This window comes from Neolamprologus multifasciatus, chromosome 6 (genome assembly GCF_963576455.1).
Source record: "Neolamprologus multifasciatus chromosome 6, fNeoMul1.2, whole genome shotgun sequence".
In the NCBI taxonomy this organism is placed as follows: Eukaryota; Metazoa; Chordata; class Actinopteri; order Cichliformes; family Cichlidae; genus Neolamprologus; species Neolamprologus multifasciatus.
In genome coordinates this window covers 35,287,669-35,311,420 of record NC_140444.1, presented here as the reverse complement: position 1 = coordinate 35,311,420, position 23,752 = coordinate 35,287,669, and the positions used below count along the sequence as shown (strand labels likewise).

The window sequence follows — 23,752 nt, the reverse complement described above, 5'->3', positions numbered from 1 at the left end:
TGGTTTCTCTTCTGGATTTCCTGAAGTCTACACTGCAGGTCTTTATGTGTTTTCTGTTGTTCCTGCTTTTGCACCTGGATTTCAGTGTTTTTGCACTTCAAGTTCTTTGAAAGTTCCTCAAGTTCGGTATTTTTTCTCAGCATTTCATTGATGCTACTCTGCATCGCTGAGCATTGTTTTTCCATTTCTTTCTTTTCTCCGTCCAGTACAGTTGTTTTGTACCTGGTTTCATTATACAATTCTTGGAGTTCTTGAATTTTCCTCTGGAGAATAAGTTTTTCTTCTTCCTGTTGCATTTTCTGTTGGTCTTTTTCTTGAAGCAACTCTTTATTTCCATGCACTTTTTTATCAAGCCTGATTTGGAGCCCTCTGTGTTTTTCCTCCATCTCTTCAAGCTTGGAGTCCATTTCTTTCTGTTTCGTTTCCAGTTGCTTCTTGTCTTGAAGCAACTGTTGATTTTTGTGCAAAGTTTTGTCATGCTTCACCTGCAGCGCTTTGTATTTTTCCTCCATGCCTTGGAGTTTGCTCTGCATGTCTCTCAGCTCTGTGGGCTGTTGTTTCTTGTCTTGGAGGATCTCTTTATTTCTCTCCAGAGCTTCATCAAGAATTACTTGCAAGCCTTCGTTCTGTTTCTCGATGTTCCTCAGCTTGCAATCCATTTCTTCCTGTTGTATTTTCTGTTGGTCTTTCTCGTCAAGCAACTCTTTATTTTTGAGCAGTGTTTCCTCAAGAGTTATTTGGAGCATTTTCAATTTTTCCTCCAAGACTTCAACCTTGGAGTCCGTTCCTTTCTCGAGCATTTCCCGTTGCTCTCTCTCTTGAATGAACTCTTTATTTCTGTGCACTTTTTTATCAAGCCTGATTTGGAGCCCTCTGTGTTTTTCCTCCATCTCTTCAAGCTTGGAGTCCATTTCTTTCTGTTTCGTTTCCAGTTGCTTCTTGTCTTGAAGCAACTGTTGATTTTTGTGCAGAGTTTTGTCATACTTCACCTGTAGGGCTTTGTATTTTTCCTCCACGCCTTTGAGTTTGCTCTGCATGTCCCTCTGCTCTTTGGGCTGTTGTTTCTTGTCTTGGAGGATCTCTTTATTTCTCTCCAGAGCTTCATCAAGAATTACTTGCAAGCCTTCGTTGTGTTTCTCGATGTTCCTCAGCTTGCAATCCATTTCTTCCTGTTGTATTTTCTGTTGGTCTTTCTCGTCAAGCAACTCTTTATTTTTGAGCAGTGTTTCCTCAAGAGTTATTTGGAGCATTTTCAATTTTTCCTCCAAGACTTCAACCTTGGAGTCCGTTCCTTTCTCGAGCATTTCCCATTGCTCTCTCAGTTGCTTCTTGTCTTGAAACAACTGTTGATTTTTGTGCAGAGTTTTATCATACTTCACCTGCAGCGCTTTGTATTTTTCCTCCATGCCTTGGAGTTTCCTCTGCAGGTCTCTCTGCTCTGTTGGCTGTTGTTTCTTGTCTTGGTGGATTTCCTTAAGTTTTCCTAGAGCTTCGTCAAGCTTTTCTTGGAGCTCTTGATTCTTCTTGAGCATTGTATCCCCTTTAATGCTCTCTTTTTTCTCCTTTTGGAGCAGATCTTTAATTTTTTCCAAAGCTTCATCAAGCTTTTCTTGGAGCTCCTGATTCTTCTTATCTTGGAGAGCCCATTGTTTCTCCTCAATAATACCCTCTTTTTCTTGAAGCTGGTAGGATAATTTTTCTAATTCAGCGCTCTTTCTCTCATTTTCTTCCGTCAGGATCTTAATCTTCTCTCTGTTCATGAGATTTTCATTTTGCATTTTTTCCAATCGCTGTTCCTCTAATTCTACCTGTTCGTCCCAAGGAAGAGAGCTGATATAAGGGTCTAGGGACTCATACCACGGAATAGAGCTGGGGTCAACTTCTTGTCTTTCTTGATCTTTCTGAGACATGTTGAAGTCTGTATACCGTGACTACAAAAAGGATCCAAATGTTTCAAAATGTTTTACTGGCGAACGTTTGAATGCTGCTAACATAAGTGCTGCAAATAACGGACTAAAAGTTGTACATCCTCACCCCTATTTAAGGATTCATGACGATCAAAGCTTTAGAGGATTGTGACATCAGAATTCCATAAGTCACATGACATTTTTGAATGAGGTCATATTTTTGTTTGAATCTTTTTAAATAACATCAACATTCCGTAAGCCAATGAGGTTCTGAATGAGGATAATGTTTTTGCCTGGAAAATTACCAATGAAGTTTCAATCCCTGTTACTTTTGTAAAAAAAAATAAAAAATAAATAAATAAAAAAAGTGTTATTGCAATAACATACAAAGTGAGTAAAGAAAGTAAGTAAAAGGTAAAAGTACAGTTTTATTTATATAGTACGGTGGCCCTGAGAGGCCAAACGGACTGCAACTTCAGAAAACACTTGCAAAAAGAAAAATGCTGCAAAAAGAAAAATGCTGCAAAAAGAAAACCACTTGCAAAAAGAAAAATGCTGCAAAAAGAAAAACACTTGCAAAAAGAAAAATGCTGCAAAAAGAAAAACGCTGCAAAAAGAAAAAACACTTGCAAAAAGAAAAACGCTGCAAAAAGAAAAGCGCTGCAAAAAGAAAAGCGCTGCAAAAGCACACACAACACAACGGAAATAGGAAAAAACACAACGGAAATGTTTCTGGGGAGACAATAACCGGACGGACCAGTTGACCAAAACATGCTAACAAGTGCACTGGGACTGGGAGACACTTCAACGAAGTGGAAGCAGAGCGGCCAAAGAGTAAACTTTCAAAAGTAAGTTCTGAATATTATGTCACTTATTTATGTGCAAATGTTTAATAACGAGGAACATTAAAACATTACTGTTGGCCACATGCCGGCAAAGTTATGTGACATTAGCGATGTTTGTACTTTCAGCGTTTACTTTGTTTTAAAGTCTTTACTTTATACGCCGTTAGATAGTCGACCTTAATCTTACAGAGAATGTGATGATTTTGTGGATAATTAAAGTCAGTCATATATCCACAAACACAACAGGCTGAAAGTCAGTGATGCTGCTCGGTTTGCAGTCCTGAATATCACGGCACAAGCAGGATTCACTGCACTGTTAATGTTAACTATGTTATATTGCTGCCTCTGTTCGGTGGTGTTGAGCCAAACGGACTTTAACGTGTGTTTGAACGAGCTGACGGTTCACTCATTGTAGCGACTTCCACAGTCGCTAGAGGCCGGGGATGGAGCCCGCCTATTTGCCTGACGCGCTGTCAACTTTAGCAATAATGCGAGAGGTGGAATTGTTTGCTTGTTTATTAAAGTGTTTACAGAGTAATGTCATCTTGAGATTTGGACTCTTACAACGTCACAGGCTCTAATGTAACAAGACGAAACATGTTGTGCAGCGGTCAACAAAAACTACGGCTACCCAGCCCTCCTCTCTGTCAAAATCAAAACCAGTGAATGACAGACTGACAACGCCCTATCTCTACTTTTAAGATTAGGCTTAAAACTTTCCTTTTTGCTAAAGCATATAGTTAGGGCTGGACCAGGTGACCCTGAATCCTCCCTTAGTTATGCTGCAATAGATGTAGGCTGCCGGGGGATTCCCATGATGCATTGAGTTTTTCCTTTCCAGTCACCTTTCTCACTCACTATGTGTTAACAGACCTCTCTGTATTGAATCATATCTGTTATTAATCTCTGTCTCTCTTCCACAGCATGTCTTTTATCCTGTCTTCCTTCTCTCACCCCAACCGGTCGCAGCAGATGGCCCCGCCCCTCCCTGAGCCTGGTTCTGCCGGAGGTTTCTTCCTGTTAAAAGGGAGTTTTTCCTTCCCACTGTCGCCAAAGTGCTTGCTCATAGGGGGTCATATGACTGTTGGGTTTTTCTCTGTATGTATTGTGTAGGGTCTACTTTACAATATAAAGCACCTTGAAGCGATTGTTGTTGTGATTTGGTGCTGTATACATAAAATTGTGTCAAGTCCATGTTTCTGTTCCCACATTCAGTTATTTCCTGTTTTATTCTGGTAGCCTGTGTCTCCTGTGTCTAGTGTTTAATTACACCTCAGCATTTTTTGTTATCATATTTAGTTCAGCGGTGTGTTTTTCATCCTTTAACCCCTCATTGCTGTTTTATCTGTGTGGGAGAGAGTATGGCCGTGCAGTGTTTAAAGCGTGGAAGTGCTGACCTTACTTTGAGTTTGAATCCATAAAAAGTGACAAAAACATTAGCGTCCGCTGTTCACTCACTGTGTGGGAAGAAAACTTCTTTTTACAGCAAAAAAACCCCTGAACTTCCGAGCAAGCACCGAGTACGCTGCCACAGGAATGTGAAATTCACAGACAAACTCCAGGATCCTTCCACTGACATGGCCCCTGCGCCACACCTGCAGAGTACAAATAGAGCAACAGGACCACTGAGTTTTGATTTTATTTATTTTCTGCTGTGTTTTACTTGCATCTATTTGAAAGAGTGAATGTAAACACAAAAAAAACGTTTTTATTTTATTTGCCTGAATGTGCAGAAAAAAGGTTTAATGTTAAACAAATTTCTTCCAGTCACAGAAGGTTTCGTTACTTGAAACTTTTCACCACAGTTGTCTTTGGTGACATCTGGTGGCCTGAAATATGAAGAGCAGGTTGAATCCCAACTTCAAATAAACGGCTTCATTATGATCACTCACTCTACAGAGCCCTGTTGCCAATTTCTGTTTAATATCCTGTGACGGTGCTGTGTGATATCGTTCTACCACTGTGGTGCTTTGAACATGTCTATTTGATCAATAAGTAGCTTTGATGAATAAACATTCCTTGTTTAAACATGTGTCATGGTGTGGTCTCTCTTTGCTTGTGACTTCTTGACGTTTGTAAACATTTGGTGAACTTTATGAGTTTATTTCTGCCTTCTGTGTCCTGCATCTGGGTCCACACTCTACCTGCCACACAGCAGACCACGACGGCTGTAACTAGAGAACGGTCGAGGAATCTGGCTGTTTATTTGAAGCAGCTACTGCAGTTCATGGAAACTGGTACAGTTAGCAAAGTGTGATCCATGGTCTGATTTAGATGAAATCATTGAACAAAGTGAGGAAGCTGATCCACTTTGACATGTCTGTTGTGAAAAGACTTTATTGGATTCCTACATCCAGGTAGGTCTGGATAGCTGCTTGTCCCTCAAAAAACTATTCTTCTGCATTTTGTATACACTCAGATCTTGGTCTATTATTAAAAGTGTGATATTTAACAGCAACAAATATACAAAAAAGAGGAAAATACTTTACACAACAGTAACATTTTTCTAGTAAACATAACAGTATAACATAAATTTGGGCACAGTTGTCTTTTTATTGATTACAAAACCTTTAGAACTAATTATTGGAACTCAAATTGGCTTGGTAAGCTCAGTGACCCCTGACCTACATACAAAGGTGAATCCAATAATGAGAAAGAGTATTTAAGGGGGTCTCCAAAAAGTTGATTCTGTTCATCTGGACGTAGCGTTTTGTGGGAGAAACGTTTCGTCACTCATCCAAGTGACTTCTTCAGTCTCAGCTGACTGCAGGTTTCCCCAAATCTTATAAACAGTACATTTGCATAATGACTGAAACCAGCCCGCTGAAGGAACAAAGGGCTGGGAGGTCAGTTCGTTAATCTTAATTATGCAAATTCTCATGACCATTGATCAACAACCACTGACCAAAACCCACTGATCAACAGCCATGAGGACCATTCACAGAGAGTTGGGGAATGGCTGCAATCACAGCATTGTAAGATGGTGAACGATGAACCCTTAGGCCCCCTCCTCGATTCAGAGATGGTCTTTCCCTTTTCACGTAAATGATCTCCTTGACTCCACGCTCAGACCAGCGTTCCTCCCTGTACAGGATGTGTACATCCTCAATGATTACCTGCTACAACAGTCAGCCGTAAGGTGGAGTTATGAGTCCCTCTGTTGTTGTGGGCCACACAGTAATAACTCCCACTGTGCTCAGGTCTGATGTTGCTGATGGTGAAGTTGTGTCCTGATGTTTTAGGTGAGGCTTCATCCTCCTTGTACCAGGTGTAACTAGCTGCTGGGTTAGCATCACTGCTACAGGTCAGAGCCACTGAACTGCCCTCCACTATCTCAGCAGAGGGACTCACTGACACAGAGGGAAGCTTTGGAGCATCTGGAGGAGGAAACATGAACGTATTTAAAAATGTTGAAATGGATGTTAGATGTGTGCTAATATTTTTCATGCATCTATAAATTTAGAGGTGGATTTAAAAATCCTTCATAGTTTAAATCACCTCACTGCATGTCTGATGTGAACAAAGCACCTCTTTATCATCTATTACAGCTGATGAGTGAACTACAGCAGCAGAATGTGAATTTTAAACGGGCAGAGCTGATGAAATGTTTCAGTTTTTATTCTTTTTTACTCACATTTTACATCAATATGTTTGGATCCAGACCTCTTCACCTCTAGCTTGTTTTCAGCTCTACAGTAATACTGTCCAGAGTCAGAGGACTGAATGGAGCTGAAGACGAGCTGTGAGCCTTCACTGAGCTCTGTGTCTGAAATGACCACATTAGGAATACGTAACAGTGCATATATGACAGAGGAAGACGATCAAATGTAGAAAGGTTTGAGCTTTATTGTGGCTGATAAAGAAAATGATAAGTAGACTAATGGCTGTCTTCACATCTCAGAGTCACGCCCACACACAGTCAGGTCAGAGGTCAGCGGTGGAGGCAGGAAACCCTGGAAACAGAAAGGAGGTGGACGAGCTCACCAATATGGAGAGGAAGGATTCACATGCTGGAGGCCATTATGGTCTGACTGGTTCTGTGTTTGATTCAGGTGGGGTGTCTCATGGACCCACCAGTTACTACTACATGTTGATGATGAATGATCAACCTTCAAATCTGTTTGAATCTCCACCACTGGACGCCCACTGTTGCTCAGTGCTCACGTTTTTGTTGTTGCTTTCAGAGGTGAAGACTTTTCTGAAAACATCCTTCAGGCCACGGCAAACTTGAAGACAGTGAACATCATTCCAGCAATCGGTGAGTTCACACTCAGTGATTTTTGTCTCTCTTAACTCAGTTTTAACAGATTAATTGATGGTAAAATGTATTATTTTTGTTCCTCCTTTCAAACAATATTTCATGCATTGATGTCTTTGCAGCACTGTGTCTATGGACCTCTAACATGCCAGTTTAATTAAACAGTTCTTAAAAAGCTCAGGGTTTTAAGTGTTATATGTAACAAATCTCTTCTTTAAAACTCAGTTTATTTGTCATATTTTCTCTCAGGTCTGAAAGTCCACAGCATGCTGAAACATGAAGCCATCGTCCTCACTTTGGAAACGCTTAAGTTTCTGGAGGATAAGCTGCTCTGGCACGATGAGCGTTACACGCCTCTCCACCCGTTTAAACTACCCTACTCTGACTTTCCTTAAACAGTGACCTGTAACATATTAACAGAGTTAAGTGAGTCATTAATAAATAACTCAAATGATAACAAATTGAAAAGTTTTCTTAGTCACTGATGTTTAGAGAGGCCACACTCGTTATGGTTCAGGAGTTCAGGAGTGAGCGATGAAAGTGATGCTACATCAGAGTCTGTCTCTGGACTGGTTGTTTGAGTTCAGCAGGAGGTGGTGAACCCACAGCTACCAGTGGCGCCGCCTGGTGGGTGGGAGGATCATACTTCAGGTTCAGTATTATAGTTACGTTCTTCCTGGTCATTTTTTTAAAGTTCTGGTACAGAAAGAGAACTAAGACAGCCACACCATCACCTGTGGCTGACCACACACCGTTAATGATTTGACTTCTCAGTGTTGACAAAATATTTTCGGTGGCAACATAACTAGAAGCAAAAAGTTCACTTTTGAAAATTCAAGACTAAAGTTCCACATTATGAAAAGTTGCTCCAAAAAGTCTACAAAGGTTTTCTTTTTGTCTACCAAAGTACATTTTTGTAACTTCACGTGTCGAAAAAGCAAATAAAGAGATTAAGGAAAGATTTACAGTCAGAATTACCAGAGTTAGCAGAGCTACTGTAGTTCAGCTTATGGACTTTAATAAGGACAGATAAGAATGGTGAGAGTTTACATGCTGTAACTTTAATGATGCTTGAAAATAATCCAGGAACTGCACTGAGATGTTCAGTCAGCACAGTCTGTGTAATATGTGAATAATAATACATTTGACTTCTCCTCCCTTTTCCAATTAAAAGTTGCCAGTAGGGTTGTTGGACTTTGGGATCATGGAGCTGTGGTTTAAAAAATTCTTACACAGTGTAATTATTGTATTTGGACAAAATAACCATTAACTGTAGTTTAAAAGTATGCAGGCCAAGGTTCACGTCAGGGCCAGTGGGGTTAGGAGTAAATTGGATTTAGTCACTGTCTGTGGCAAATAAATTCAATTTACCACCAGAAAAAGCCACAAATGGCAGTAATACTTTTTAAAACGCCTAATGACCAAAATCAGGTAACTTAGGTGCACCTGCTTAACTGCTCATTAACACGTTAAGTGGGTCACTTGCCTGCATGCAAGAAAGCAACAAGTTTTAATGGTGACCATCAGGAAAACCAACACAGCCACACTTAAATTAGGGTACACAGATTTATTTTTCCTCCAAGGCAGCAGCAGCAGACTAGCAGCAGAAGACAGTTCTGTCCTGCAATCCAAGGCCATGGTCAAAATTACTGTTAGGGAGTGGGTTTCTACACCAGATCCTACGACTAAAACTCAAGCTCTGCCCCTCTTAGTCTTGGGCAATCGTGGCTCAAGAGTTGGCAGTTCGTCTTGTAATCGGAAGGTTGCCGGTTCGAGCCCCGGCTTGGACAGTCTCGGTCGTTGTGTCCTTAGGCGAGACACTTCACCGGCTGCCTACTGGTGGTGGTCAGAGGGCCCAGTGGCGCCAGTGTCTGGCAGCCTCGCCTCTGTCAGTGCGCCCCAGGGTGGCTACAATGTAGCTTGGCATCACCAGTGTGTGAATGGGTGGATGACTGGATGTGTAAAGCGCTTTGGGGTCCTTAGGGACTAGTAAAGCGCTATACAAATACAGACCATTTACCATTTTTTTGTACAATTTCCTCTCATTGGTTACCTCCTCCTTTTATGTGATTTGGCAGTTGTCAAACAACGATGTGCATTACCGCCACCAACTGGCTCGGAGTGTGAACCAGAATTCACTCATGCCAAAGAATCAAAAAAATAAAAGTACTATTGCAGTACTCCATAATAGCAACCACTGACCTGAGGCTGTTGCTGTATCTCTAGATTATCCACCACCAACTAAAAGTTTTTGTTGCATACACATTCATGTAGACACACAAGGGGCTGACAAAAATCATCTAATGCGTCTCTTCATGGGGCGACATGTGGAAGAGAAAATAACTGACAACTGCACAACACTGTTTCAGCAAAACATGATTTTATTTGATTCCGTTTCACTTCTGGCTGGACTCTGACTTGGATGCGGACGCCCTCAGAGAATGAAGGCGGCGCCTCTTGGCGATCTGTTCCTGGCGCTTCTCCTTGGCCTCCTGTCTACAAGAACAAATGCGTGTCAGTCAAACAGCTCTCACATGTCCAACTTTGTCTCCTTAACATTTCACCATCACGTGCTCCTTGAAGGGTTTCAACCCATAATCGGCCGAATGCCATTACAGCTATATCATGCAAGGCAACTCAAAACTACACTGCTGAAAAACACAGTCCGGTACTTTAAATTTCAAGTGACTCACGATTAAATCATAACTTTAAAGTATATTTAAGGTCAGGAAATTAATTACAATATGTTGTTAGACACAATGCACTTGATGTAACACAGCCGCTCCAACACTAGTGGAAATATCACACCTGCCAGAAATGTATTTGTCACATTATCTTCATTTATCTGAACCACTAGAAATAAATGTAGTTTTCAGCTACACGACAAAAACAGACTAGTGTGATCTTTGATTCTCAGCAGCTGGTTAAGAATAAAGGCCTAGATTAACACATACCTTCATCCTCTTGGCCAGCAGCTTGGTGTACTCCGAGGCCTCCTCCTTGTTCTTCTGGGTGCGCTGTCTCTTGAGATTCATGCGGCGGCGCTTGCGCTGCAGCACACGAGGAGTCACCAGTCTCTGGATGTTGGCAGCCTTAGTTCTGGGCTTCTTACCTACCAAAGCGAGAGGATTGAAAGAGTCAATACTGACACAGTTCAAGGTCAAGTGTGGTAATGAGGAAGAAGCTTAATGTTCTCACTTTCTGTACACACAACTCGGGCTGTACTACCTCAAAGGAAGCACATTGCTTACTTTCCAATTCTACAAAAACAGTAACTTTGATCTGTCTGCAGTTGGATCATCATAACTTTTTCAACAGCACAATGACCCCAAACACACCTACAGGCTGTGTGGCCAAGAAGGAGAGTGATGGTGCGCTGCGTCAGATGGCCTGGCCTCTACAGTCACCTGACCTAAACCCAATCCAGACGATTTTGGAAGAAATGGACGCAGAGTGAAGGCAAAAGGGTCAACAAGTGCTCAGCATCTCTGGGAACTCCTTCAAGACTGTTGGAAAACCATTTCAGGTGACGACCTCATGAAGCTCATCGAGAGAACGTCAAGAGTGTGCAAAGCAGTGATCAAAGCAAAGGGCGGCTATTTTGAAGACTATACAATAAACATTATTTGAGTTATTTCACACTTTCTTTGTTTACTACATAATACTATATGTGTTCATTCAAAGTTTTGATTCTTTCAGTTACAATCTACAACGTAAATCATCATGAAGAAGAAAAACATTAAATTAGAAGGCGAGTCCAAACACACTCACTCTCTGATATATAAGATATAAGAACACACACACACACACACACACACTATAACTATTAGGAAATATTCTTTGGTACTGACACAAGAGGAAATATGAGAGAAATATGTAAGATGTACAGGATCACCTGACAAAGCTGTTCTGCACAGTCCTGCAGCAGATTCTCTCTGGACCTGCTGCCTTCCTTTCCTTCGTCCTCTTGGGCTGTCGATGTGGGGTTGGGCCGGGGTGAGGGATGCCGCCCCCCCCCCCCCCCCCCCCCCCCCCCCCAGGAGGGATAGTGGGGGTGGCAGAAATGAAAATCCATGTGAGAGATTATCTAAAGTTTGTTTGGACTGGGGTGGGGGAAATCAAATTTGGGAGCACGGACCCCGAAGGGGGCCGGGCTCCGATGCACAGACACCTGCTCCCGTCTCAGGTGTCCAGGGTTCCCCAGGATTTAAAGTGGGATCCCGTGGATGGGGTTAATAAGATGGGGGGAGGAGAGGTAAAGAGGAGCAGGGCAAGGTTAGGGTTAGGGATCAAATCCCACCTGGCACAGACTCTACTGAGGTTAGGTTTAACCACGACTGCAGTTTCCATGTTAGGCGTAAAAAGCGCACGTGACGCTGTGACGTAGGCTAGAATCTTAGACCACTGAAGCACTTAATCTACCATCATATTTTATTTATCTACTTGGCCTGACTGGATGAATTATTATTTTGGTTAAATCTAGACTATTTATGAGGCTGAAAATACTTATTATTTATTTTATGTTTCTTTGTGAGGCTCAAAATACTTTAAAGTTTGCCCATCATTACTGAACATGAGGTCTGCAGTTGGTGCAGTTCAGCTTAGAGTTTACACAGAATGGACAAACCTCACTGTGTTCATGTTGAACCATTTTTGCACTATTTTGATACCTACAGCTCCTAAATGGTCTGAGGCACAGTTTAATGTTGGCACTGCTAAAAGTAAACTTTCTACCAATTTCAATGGCAAAAATAAATATACTTTTCAAAAGTTTTAACACACTGTATGTCGTGTTTTGTCATCCACTGCTTCTTCCTAGTGATATTACATACAATGATTAGATTTATAACACTGCTGCATCAACCCCAAAATGATGTGTTTGCATTTATAGAGGTTTGAAACAATAGAAATAGATTAAAACAGACAGATTAAAAAGTGACACATTAAACAAACATTGTTAATTTCAAATTTAGTTTCATTCATTTCATCATTAAATTGCACTCACACTACTACACTGGCATTTTAGGTTCAGGCCATTAGGTGGCACTGTGCACTTGTGGCAGGATAGTGCTAACATGTAAGCAAGCTAGAAGACTGGCATCCTTGCTGGTATCCAGTTAGGGAAGCAACACATTAGTAGAAGAATTCTGAGTAAAACCAAAGTTACTTTCCCTGGTAACTAGTTACTTTGAAAGTAATGAGTAACTTGAAAAAAACAAAACAAAACAGAGCGTATGACAAAATACTCTTGAGTCTGCCGGGAAGTGAAAATACAGGGTGTGAGCTGTGATTGAAATTCAAATTTCCAAAAACTTTATTTATTTAATACAATTTCGTTATACCTACTGAACTTAAGGGGGAGAGAAACAAAGTACCCACCCCCAAGGGCCTATATGTACATCTCTAATTTTGAGTGCCATGCTATTTGAGATAACAGTGTTGTTATTATATTTGAGGCTTTTGCTTTGCACTGAAGTAACAGTACCTTTTATGGACATCTGAGTTCAGAGACGATTCACATTAGCAGTCACTGCATTGTTGCTCTTGCCCTTCATGCATTCATTAGATTGCAGGATGTTGTGTGTTTTCAGGTGGTTTAATACGTTTACTGTGTCCGAACAAACTCGATCGTGATCTGCTTCTAGAGACAAATTGTTTACCGTCTGCTGTGCCAGACATTTGAATTTTGCTTCGATGGTCTGTTATCTGTACAATACAATACAATACAATTTTATTTATATAGCACATTTAAAAAACCACAGGTATGCCAAAGTGCTTCACAGAACGAGTAGTTTATCACTGCAGTCAAGCACATTTGGGAAATTTCAAGTTGTGCAGTGCAGGAAGCAGCTGTGACTAACACAGGCAAGCACGTCATCAGGTAGTGACATAGGGAGCACTTCATGTTTGCTTTGTGTTCTGTTGACAGACCCTGCATTTTCAGTATCGATCAATCCATAGTTTTCACGTGATGTGACAGCTACTGGGACATGCCTGCCCGTCCTTTCACTGTGCAGCCATTCTTTTAATCTTTTTCAGTTTAACTTGGCCTAAATGCTATCAAATGCATTAATCAATGTTAGAGCTGCTAGAACAGCGTAGAGTATGGCACCAACACGTAAGCACATCTCGCCTAACCCCACTTTACAGGTTCTGTGATTGAAATTCTCAATATGACTCAATATTGTCATGTTGACTGTTGGGATGCTGCAGCCTGGTCAGCTTGAGCGTTCCTCCATAAGCCGGGAGTTTCTCGTAAACACAAAGGTGAACATATTTGCCTCCTCCCACATAGACCTGCAAGGAAGTACAAGGAAACTTACAGGAGATGCTTAATGTGCACATAGAACTACTCCTGATCATTTTATCACAGCTGCGGTAATGTAAGCCACAGCTGTGGCCAAACAACATGCTAACATGTGAAAAAGAGAATCTACGTCTTCATATATAGAGTGCACGATGTTTCTAGTGTTCACAAACACAACATTTGTTGAGCTCTGTTCATGGCTGAGACAGTTTATCAAGTAAATATCTGCTTATGCTTCTTTATTTAACCCATTGGGGGTGTTGTGTATTACAAGTCAACATCTGCAAGTACTGGAACTGCTTGTTTTGTGCATTAACACCAGGAGTGTGACGCGCACATGCATTCATTTAAGCAAAATTTGTGTGGAAACAATGATTGAAAGCATCAGAAGTGATGCTAGAAAACCTAAAACAGTTTAGGTTTTGTATGACACGCCATATAAATGACCACATAAACGCAGAGAGTAGAGGTACTATAAATGACACTATTCTTTATGAGATTGTGAGAAAATTTCTAATCATTGGCATATGACTCTGTATGACACAGATTTTATTGTTTTTAATTCTAATTATAATTTTATACATTTTTATTTTGCGCTATTTGTTCTCATTTTATTATTATTTATTCTTATTTATTTATTTTGGGTAAATTTTTTTTTTTTTTTTTACTTATTCATGTATCATTTTTGGCATGCCAAGTGTACAGCACTTTGTGTTCAGCTGTGTTTTTCTGAAAGTGCTATATAAATAAATTGCTTGCTTGCATGCTTAATACTTTGATTTAATTTTGGATGAATTGTTTTCCCAAACGCTGCCAAAAGCCAGGTTTTACTGATAAATCTTTGCTTGATGGGAGGACTTTAAATGTTTTCTTCTCTCTGCTCCTTTTCTTTTTATACTGACCTTATTTATTTTATCTGGCAGTCAAGTCAGGTGTGCATGCTGTTTGTGAGGCAAAGCAGAGGGAAAGGAGGGATTATAAATGCACAAGGGGCTGATTAGACCATGAGACACAGGAGGGCGCAAAAGTAAAGATGAAAGCCAAACTAAACCAAACCAAACTTTGTCCACCACTTGGTGAGTAGTTGGCATCCTACATGCAAACTGCAGGTGACCATGGCAATCTGATTGCAACCAAAGTAATCACAATCAGTGTTGGTCCAGTGACTTGAAAAAAGGAATCAGTAACTAATTACTGATTACTTATTTCCCCCCAAAAGTAATCCTGTTACTTTACTGATTACTTATTTTCAAAAGTAATTAGTTTTTTAGTTACTTTTAAAAAACATGATTTACAACCTGAATAGGTAATAAAGCAATAGATCTTTCAGCCCAATTCTACTTTTTCTGCATAATCCACCATATAAAATGTAATCAAATGAAAAAGTCTCTTTTTAAAACTAGTTTTATTAGTTTTAATCTTTTAACTTTATGCATCAAGCAAAAATTAAATCATATGCAACATTGTCTGACTGGAAGAAATTTGTTTAACATTTAAACCTGTTTTCTGCACATTCCAGCACATAAAATTAAATAGTTTTTTGTGTTTACACTCACTCTTTCAAATAGATGCAAGTAAAACACAGCAGAAAAAAAATCAAATCAAATCAAAGACTCAGTGGTCCTGTTGCTCTATTTTCCCCTGCTTAGCAGGAGTTAGGCAGGCAGAGGTTTGCCCTGGTGCAGGTGTGCCACATGTCAGTGGAAGAATCTTGGAGTTTCTCTGTGAATTTCGCATTCCCGTGGCAGCGTACTCGGTGCTTGCTCGGTAGTTTAGGGGGTTTTTCGCTGTAAAAAGAAGTTTTCTTCCCATGCAGTGTACAGCGGACACTAATGTTTTTGTCACTTTTTATGGAATCAAACTCGAAGTAAGGTCAGTACTTCCACGCTTTAAACGCTGCACAGTCGTTCTCTCTCCCGCACTCGTTATATTATCCATTTTTGATCTGCACACAGCTGTTGCCACGAACGACGCTTACATCATTGTCACGAGACACTCTCGCAAACGAAATCACGGTTTAGTAACGTAGTAACGCAGTAACACAGCGTGCTAACGGGAAAGTAACAGTAATCTAATTACCTTTTTTGCAATAGTAATCCCTTATTTTACTCGTTACTTGAAAAAAGTAATCGGATTATGCGTTATTGCCCATCTCTGGTCCACATACAGAAAGTGTCATAGAAAGATTTAAGGTATCATGCCACATTTGACCTCTGACCTCTTGTTCATTATTTTGTTATTATTAAATTAAGAGTCAAAGTGAAAGACAAATTTGAAACTTTGTTACTTACTACCGTTGTTTGGAATAGATAGGAATATAGAGAATTATATATTTTTATTTAAAGACAGCGTTGTCAAGAGAAAGAGAATGACCTGCCTAGTTAATAGGAAATATACTTTACTATGATATATAATAAGCTCAAGTTATTCATGTACTTTATTATTAAACATTTCAACAATGACATGAATGTTACACATGTAGTATATCTGCATATCTGTGTAAATCAAAAAGAATTATGTCAAGTATAGTAAAGTGGGTTTCATCAGGACAAAATAAAAGCCCTTATACTTGTTTTTATTTCAATACAAATTTCTTAAAGAAGGACAAAAAAAGGAAATAAATAAATACAAAATATCACACTATTGCCCTTTAATTAGTTTTAAAAACCTGACATCTTTGCAGACCACAACTAGAAAGATAAGCACATCGGATTCAGATTTGATTTAAACTCACATCAGTCAGTCTCTAGAAGTCTAAAAAGTCTGTTTCTACCATTAAACATCCAATATACTCAACTTCCCAGAAAGTTTTGACTTCACGTGTGAAAATAGGAACGATTTTTGTTTGTTTTGTACCATGAGATCAGCTCAGATATTAACCTGCATAGCATTCAGCCCATGTTTAAACAAAATGTGGCATTTTCTGCTATTTCCTGTCAGGACAAATGGAAATGAAAATGTAATTTGCTTTAATATGATGGAACTAAAAAAGCTTGATTTTCATCACTGACTGAGAATTTTGGATCTGTCTCCCAGCCTGGCTGTCCTGATTACGATGATGTATAAACCTTCAGCTGAGGAATAGATGCCAAAAGCCAAGAAGACCATAGAATTGTGCTCATTTAGCTGTCAGTAGACGACATGAAGAGAGCTGATACTGAGATGTCTTTATTTCCTTGATGCCTTGTTGGCATGTTGAGTTATTGCCTTCCCCGTGTAATGTTTGCAAGTTTTAATTTTGACTTTGTGAAATTCCCTCATCTCTGTGGTGAGAAATAACTTTGCTATTGCAGAGCTAAATTATTCAACAAGTTAATACCTTCACAGCGAGGTCACCTGAGACACGAGAAATCCATTTTCATGTTATTTAATGTACCTCGGTACAATGACAGTCCTGTAATGAAGTGCCTAATTTAAAATGTAACATCACCTATTGGTGAAACGAGCTTAGATTATAGGACTCACATGTTTTCATTTGTAGTCTTTAAAACCTGTCTCTACCCATCTAGTATTAATTCTTTCTGGGATACAAGTTAAGTATGTATATTATGCACACACACAAACACACATGCAGCTATTACACATTTCTTGTTTTTATACCTAAGATGAATTATTGTTGAATGAAGACATTTTTCAAACACATGTAAAATGTGGCCAATTGTATTTATTGGGTAAAGGAAAATGTAGAAGGGGGAAAAGAGGTAAAAAAAAAAAAAGGGGGGGGGGGATAGAAAACCCCAACAATCCCCTCTGAGCAAGCACCAGGCGACAGTGGATAGGAAAAACTCCTTTAAAGTGAAAGAAATCTAAAGGAGAAACCTATGGCAGAACCAGGCTCAGGAGGGGGCAGTCAACTGCCGGGACTGGTCGGGGGGTGAGGGTGAAAAAAGAAAAGGAGGGAGGGGAAGGGGAAGGGGGAAATTAAGTTGGAATAAAGGTGGAGGAAGACAAGGTTACATCAGGTGAGAAGCAGCAGTGTCCCTCCTCCAGAACCAGAAGAAGCGTTTTTTCTTCTTTTTAAGATATTCTTCGACGAGCACCTTTTTCTCAATGATGAGGGTTTTCAGCTCATCCATTGTTTCTGTGTTTTCTTTCTCAAGTTTGTTGCATCTTTTCACCATGTCTTCTAATTGTTCTTGTTTTTCTTCAAGCTTGTCTTTCAGTTCTTTAACTGTTGCCTCCTCTATTCGCTTTGCCTTGTGCACATCTGTATTTCTCTGTTCTACTTTCTTGTGCATGTCTTCCAACTGCTGGTTTCTCTTCTGGATTTCCTGAAGTCTACACTGCAGGTCTTTATGTGTTTTCTGTTGTTCTTGCTTTTGCACCTGGATTTCAGTGTTTTTGCACTTCAAGTACTTTGAAAGTTCCTCAAGTTCAGTATTTTTTCTCAGCATTTCATTGATGCTACTCTGCATCGCTGAGCATTGTTTTTCCATTTCTTTCTTTTCTCCGTCCAGTACAGTTGTTTTGTACCTCGTTTCATTATACAATTCTTGGAGTTCTTGAATTTTCCTCTGGAGAATAAGTTTTTCTTCTTCCTGTTGCATTTTCTGTTGGTCTTTTTCTTGAAGCAACTCTTTATTTCCATGCACTTTTTTATCAAGCCTGATTTGGAGCCCTCTGCGTTTTTCCTCCATCTCTTCAAGCTTGGAGTCCATTTCTTTCTGTTTCGTTTCCAGTTGCTTCTTGTCTTGAAGCAACTGTTGATTTTTGTGCAAAGTTTTGTCATGCTTCACCTGCAGCGCTTTGTATTTTTCCTCCACGCCTTTGAGTTTGCTCTGCATGTCTCTCTGCTCTGTGGGCTGTTGTTTCTTGTCTTGGAGGATCTCTTTATTTCTCTCCAGAGCTTCATCAAGAACTACTTGCAAGCCTTCGTTGTGTTTCTCGATGTTCCTCAGCTTGCAATCCATTTCTTCCTGTTGTATTTTCTGTTGGTCTTTCTCGTCAAGCAACTCTTTATTTTTGAGCAGTGTTTCCTCAAGAGTTATTTGGAGCATTTTCAATTTTTCCTCCAAGACTTCAACCTTGGAGTCCGTACCTTTCTCGAGCATTTCCTGTTGCTCTCTCTCTTGAATGAACTCTTTATTTCTGTGCACTTTTTTATCAAGCCTGATTTGGAGCCCTCTGTGTTTTTCCTCCATCTCTTCAAGCTTGGAGTCCATTTCTTTCTGTTTCGTTTCCAGTTGCTTCTTGTCTTGAAGCAACTGTTGATTTTTGTGCAAAGTTTTGTCATGCTTCACCTGCAGCGCTTTGTATTTTTCCTCCACGCCTTTGAGTTTGCTCTGCATGTCTCTCTGCTCTGTGGGCTGTTGTTTCTTGTCTTGGAGGATCTCTTTATTTCTCTCCAGAGCTTCATCAAGAACTACTTGCAAGCCTTCGTTGTGTTTCTCGATGTTCCTCAGCTTGCAATCCATTTCTTCCTGTTGTATTTTCTGTTGGTCTTTCTCGTCAAGCAACTCTTTATTTTTGAGCAGTGTTTCCTCAAGAGTTATTTGGAGCATTTTCAATTTTTCCTCCAAGACTTCAACCTTGGAGTCCGTTCCTTTCTCGAGCATTTCCCGTTGCTCTCTCAGTTGCTTCTTGTCTTGAAGCAACTGTTGATTTTTGTGCAGAGTTTTGTCATACTTCACCTGCAGCGCTTTGTATTTTTCCTCCATGCCTTGGAGTTTGCTCTGCAGGTCTCTCTGCTCTGTTGGCTGTTGTTTCTTGTCTTGGTGGATTTCCTTAAGTTTTCCTAGAGCTTCGTCAAGCTTTTCTTGGAGCTCTTGATTCTTCTTGAGCATTGTATCCCCTTTAATGCTCTCTTTTTTCTCCTTTTGGAGCAGATCTTTAATTTTTTCCAAAGCTTCATCAAGCTTTTCTTGGAGCTCCTGATTCTTCTTATCTTGGAGAGCCCATTGTTTCTCCTCAATAATACCCTCTTTTTCTTGAAGCTGGTAGGATAATTTTTCTAATTCAGCGCTCTTTCTCTCATTTTCTTCCGTCAGGATCTTAATCTTCTCTCTGTTCATGAGATTTTCATTTTGCATTTCTTCCAATCGCTGTTCCTCTAATTCTACCTGTTCGTCCCAAGGAAGAGAGCTGATATAAGGGTCTAGGGACTCATACCACGGAATAGAGCTGGGGTCAACTTCTTGTCTTTCTTGATCTTTCTGAGACATGTTGAAGTCTGTATACCGTGACTACAAAAAGGATCCAAATGTTTCAAAATGTTTTACTGGCGAACGTTTGAATGCTGCTAACATAAGTGCTGCAAATAACGGACTAAAAGTTGTACATCCTCACCCCTATTTAAGGATTCATGACGATCAAAGCTTTAGAGGATTGTGACATCAGAATTCCATAAGTCACATGACATTTTTGAATGAGGTCATATTTTTGTTTGAATCTTTTTAAATAACATCAACATTCCGTAAGCCAATGAGGTTCTGAATGAGGATAATGTTTTTGCCTGGAAAATTACCAATGAAGTTTCAATCCCTGTTACTTTTGTAAAAAAAAATAAAAAATAAATAAATAAAAAAAGTGTTATTGCAATAACATACAAAGTGAGTAAAGAAAGTAAGTAAAAGGTAAAAGTACAGTTTTATTTATATAGTACGGTGGCCCTGAGAGGCCAAACGGACTGCAACTTCAGAAAACACTTGCAAAAAGAAAAATGCTGCAAAAAGAAAAATGCTGCAAAAAGAAAAACACCTGCAAAAAGAAAAATGCTGCAAAAAGAAAAACGCTGCAAAAAGAAAAAACACTTGCAAAAAGAAAAACGCTGCAAAAAGAAAAGCGCTGCAAAAAGAAAAGCGCTGCAAAAGCACACACAACACAACGGAAATAGGAAAAAACACAACGGAAATGTTTCTGGGGAGACAATAACCGGACGGACCAGTTGACCAAAACATGCTAACAAGTGCACTGGGACTGGGAGACACTTCAACGAAGTGGAAGCAGAGCGGCCAAAGAGTAAACTTTCAAAAGTAAGTTCTGAATATTATGTCACTTATTTATGTGCAAATGTTTAATAACGAGGAACATTAAAACATTACTGTTGGCCACATGCCGGCAAAGTTATGTGACATTAGCGATGTTTGTACTTTCAGCGTTTACTTTGTTTTAAAGTCTTTACTTTATACGCCGTTAGATAGTCGACCTTAATCTTACAGAGAATGTGATGATTTTGTGGATAATTAAAGTCAGTCATATATCCACAAACACAACAGGCTGAAAGTCAGTGATGCTGCTCGGTTTGCAGTCCTGAATATCACGGCACAAGCAGGATTCACTGCACTGTTAATGTTAGCTAAGTTATATTGCTGCCTCTGTTCGGTGGTGTTGAGCCAAACGGACTTTAACGTGTGTTTGAACGAGCTGACGGTTCACTCATTGTAGCGACTTCCACAGTCGCTAGAGGCCGGGGATGGAGCCCGCCTATTTGCCTGACGCGCTGTCAACTTTAGCAATAATGCGAGAGGTGGAATTGTTTGCTTGTTTATTAAAGTGTTTACAGAGTAATGTCATCTCGAGATTTGGACTCTTACAACGTCACAGGCTCTAATGTAACAAGACGAAACATGTTGTGCAGCGGTCAACAAAAACTACGGCTACCCAGCCCTCCTCTCTGTCAAAATCAAAACCAGTGAATGACAGACTGACAACGCCCTCTTAATGTCACCGCTAGCACCCACGTGACTCCCATTACACATCACCATAGCAACCAAACAAATGAAAACCCAGTGATCATCAAAAAATTCAATACATTTAATTATGGTTCCTACACTCATTAAGCTGAAAGAAAGATGCTTTAATCACAGCAGTCACACATGTGTCCACTGTACCAGCTGGGAACTCTTCTTGTTTAGCACTCGTAATAACACTAAATCCTTCTGTTTGTAGCAGTGTATACACCTGAGACTGTCACCTGTGTGTCTGTCCTGCACTCTCTCTCTGTTTCTTTCTCTCTGATTGTGGAATAAAAGTATGAGCATGTGTTTATAAGTTACACTTGTGTTTGAATCCTGCAGCTTATCACACATTTGATTTCCATGTGTGACGACTGCAAGTGTCCAGAGTGAGGACAGACTGAGGGACCCACTGCTGCACATCATCTGTGAGGCTTTGCACCCCCAATGATCCACCAGGACAAACTCAGCAGTGTGTGAGGAAGAGGAGGAGGAAGAGCCAGCAGCAGCTGACAGATGGAGAGAATAGACAGACTGTTCCCTGTTTGTGAAGGACTGCTAGAAAAGTTTAAAATAACTAATTGTCTGTCCTGAATCAGTCTTATTAGGTAATGTTCAAATAATTGTATCATCCCAGTGTTTTCAGTGTGGGAGAAAGTACTCAGGGCCTTCAAGTTACACACTATGAAAGGCACCAACAAGTTTAATGTTCAGAAACCTAAAGTATGTATCAGCAGCAGAATGGAGCTAAAAATAAATGTTTGTTTCAGTTCTATGAAGCTTTGAGTATTTTGGATTAGTAGTACTGCTGTGTTTGTTGCATCATATCGCTGTAATTGTTTATATGCTTTATATATTCTGAGGTAAGTTGATCTATAGTGTTACATCATATTCTATAAGGATGTTATGTGTTTGTAGACTTTCTGCCCAGTTTGACCCATTTAGCAGAAGTCAGCCTGTTTAAGGCTCTGATATCTATTCTGTATGACTTAAAGCAGTTATGACATGGTCTGATTTTCTCACCCAATAAAGGAATATTTCATATATCAGTCTACTCTTCATTCTATCAGAAACAGTTATCACAGCTCGTACATTTGCTTCTTCCACACATATATGTAAGCATTGAGCCAAATTTAGTAATGCCAACATACTGAAGGAAAAACATTTGTCTCTTATATATGATACACTTATATATGCACTGTCAAAGATACTTGAGTGTCTTTAAGGGAAGATTTAAGGTGATAGGAAATATAAATAAATGCAACTTGAATCTTTACTGAAGCTCAGTATTTGACACAGAGTTCACTCACATGTGCTGTACCAGTGTACCTGCACATGTGATGTGACAATAGAAGTGATTTGATTTGAGAGTTCAAGCTCACTGCTGTAATAACTAATAATGATTAATATAATAACTATGATATTGGCCATCTCATATTTACACTGACTTTAGTCTCATGAACAACATTAACTATTACTTATAACTATTTACTAGCTAATCTTAAATAACTGTTCAGTGCAGATATGAAGCCCAACAATCATGTTTTACAGTCCTGTGGTCTCAGCCTCAGATACTTATTAAATCACACAAAGCTCACAAACTCTGCTAATTAGTGATTCTGTTCTGAGACATGTGAAGACACCAGCAACCATAGTCAGTTGTCTTCCAGGGGCCAGAGCAGGCGGCACTGAGGGAAATTTAAAAACTGCTGGCTGAGGGTAAACCTGAATTCAGTAAAAGTATAATTCACATCAGCAATAATGACACCCGGTTACGTCAATCAGAGGTCACTAAAATCAATATTGAATCAGTGTGTAACTTTGCAAACACAATGTCAGACTGTAGTCCCCTCCCCAATCACACCAGGAGTGTCATGTTCTCCATAAATTGCTGGCTGTCTGAGTGGTGTCCAAGAAACAATGTGGGCTTTATAGATAATTGGGAAACTTTCTGGAGGAACTCTGGTCTGGTTAGGTCTGGCTGTCACAGTAGCAGCAGCACACTGTATGATTTTGAGGAGTGGACCCCAAATGCAGACACCAAGGAACATGGAAAAAAAACGTAAATGTTAACAGAAAGCGAGCCATTTATTGAGGATGGTAAAAGATTAAAAAACAAAAGGCAAAGGTGAAGCTAAACAATAACCTAAACTGGGGAAACTAAAGATAAACATTAAAAAAACATGAAACTTGATGTGGATAAAAAGATACCTTGAAAAGTGGCACAAAGGACAACAGGCAACCTTTTTAAAGCTGCATATCTTGCATTATATGGTGATTATTCACACGGCTCTGTTGGTGCCTGTCTCCTTGCTCAAATAAAATATTTAATCTCATTTTGTTCATTGTTCAATAATTGTGTTTTTATGAAAAAAGAAACAATTAGATTGAGCAAAAGACAAACTTTATGTACATTAGAACTTTTCACAGTGGTCACTATTCAACATCGAAGAAAAGGGCGGTGTGAATGTGACGTCTGTGTAACGGCGCTTTATTACGCCCTACACAACACACAAGCCCTCAATCCTGTGCGCTGATATCCTTCGTGTAAACCCGAACTTTGAACCCTGACTCTGGGCGATCTTCTGACTCCCGAGATTCATCCACGATTCCTCCTGGTTTGAAAACTGGATTGAAGATGCATCATATGTGCCAGTGTCAGCGTGGAGCGCTGTCCCCCCCGTCCTCACAACCCTGGACCAACAACAGGGACGAGAAAATATATGTCCCTTCATCTGGGGTTGTTTCATATTCAACTTTGC

The 23,752-nt window shown here is 39.9% G+C and overlaps 1 protein-coding gene across 1 annotated transcript; it reads right to left on the bottom strand.

Moving 5' to 3' along the window:
* Positions 1 to 8,376: 8,376 nt before the first annotated feature.
* LOC146517518 (uncharacterized) lies at positions 8,377 to 19,478 on the bottom strand. The gene is made up of 4 exons (XM_085163059.1): positions 19,377 to 19,478; positions 10,906 to 11,113; positions 9,965 to 10,122; positions 8,377 to 9,502 (listed from the first exon to the last, which is right to left on the bottom strand). The coding sequence occupies exons 1-4, from the start codon at positions 19,476 to 19,478 to the stop codon at positions 9,407 to 9,409; spliced, it is 564 nt and encodes a 187-aa protein (XP_085019185.1). The 3' UTR covers positions 8,377 to 9,406.
* Positions 19,479 to 23,752: the final 4,274 nt, after the last annotated feature.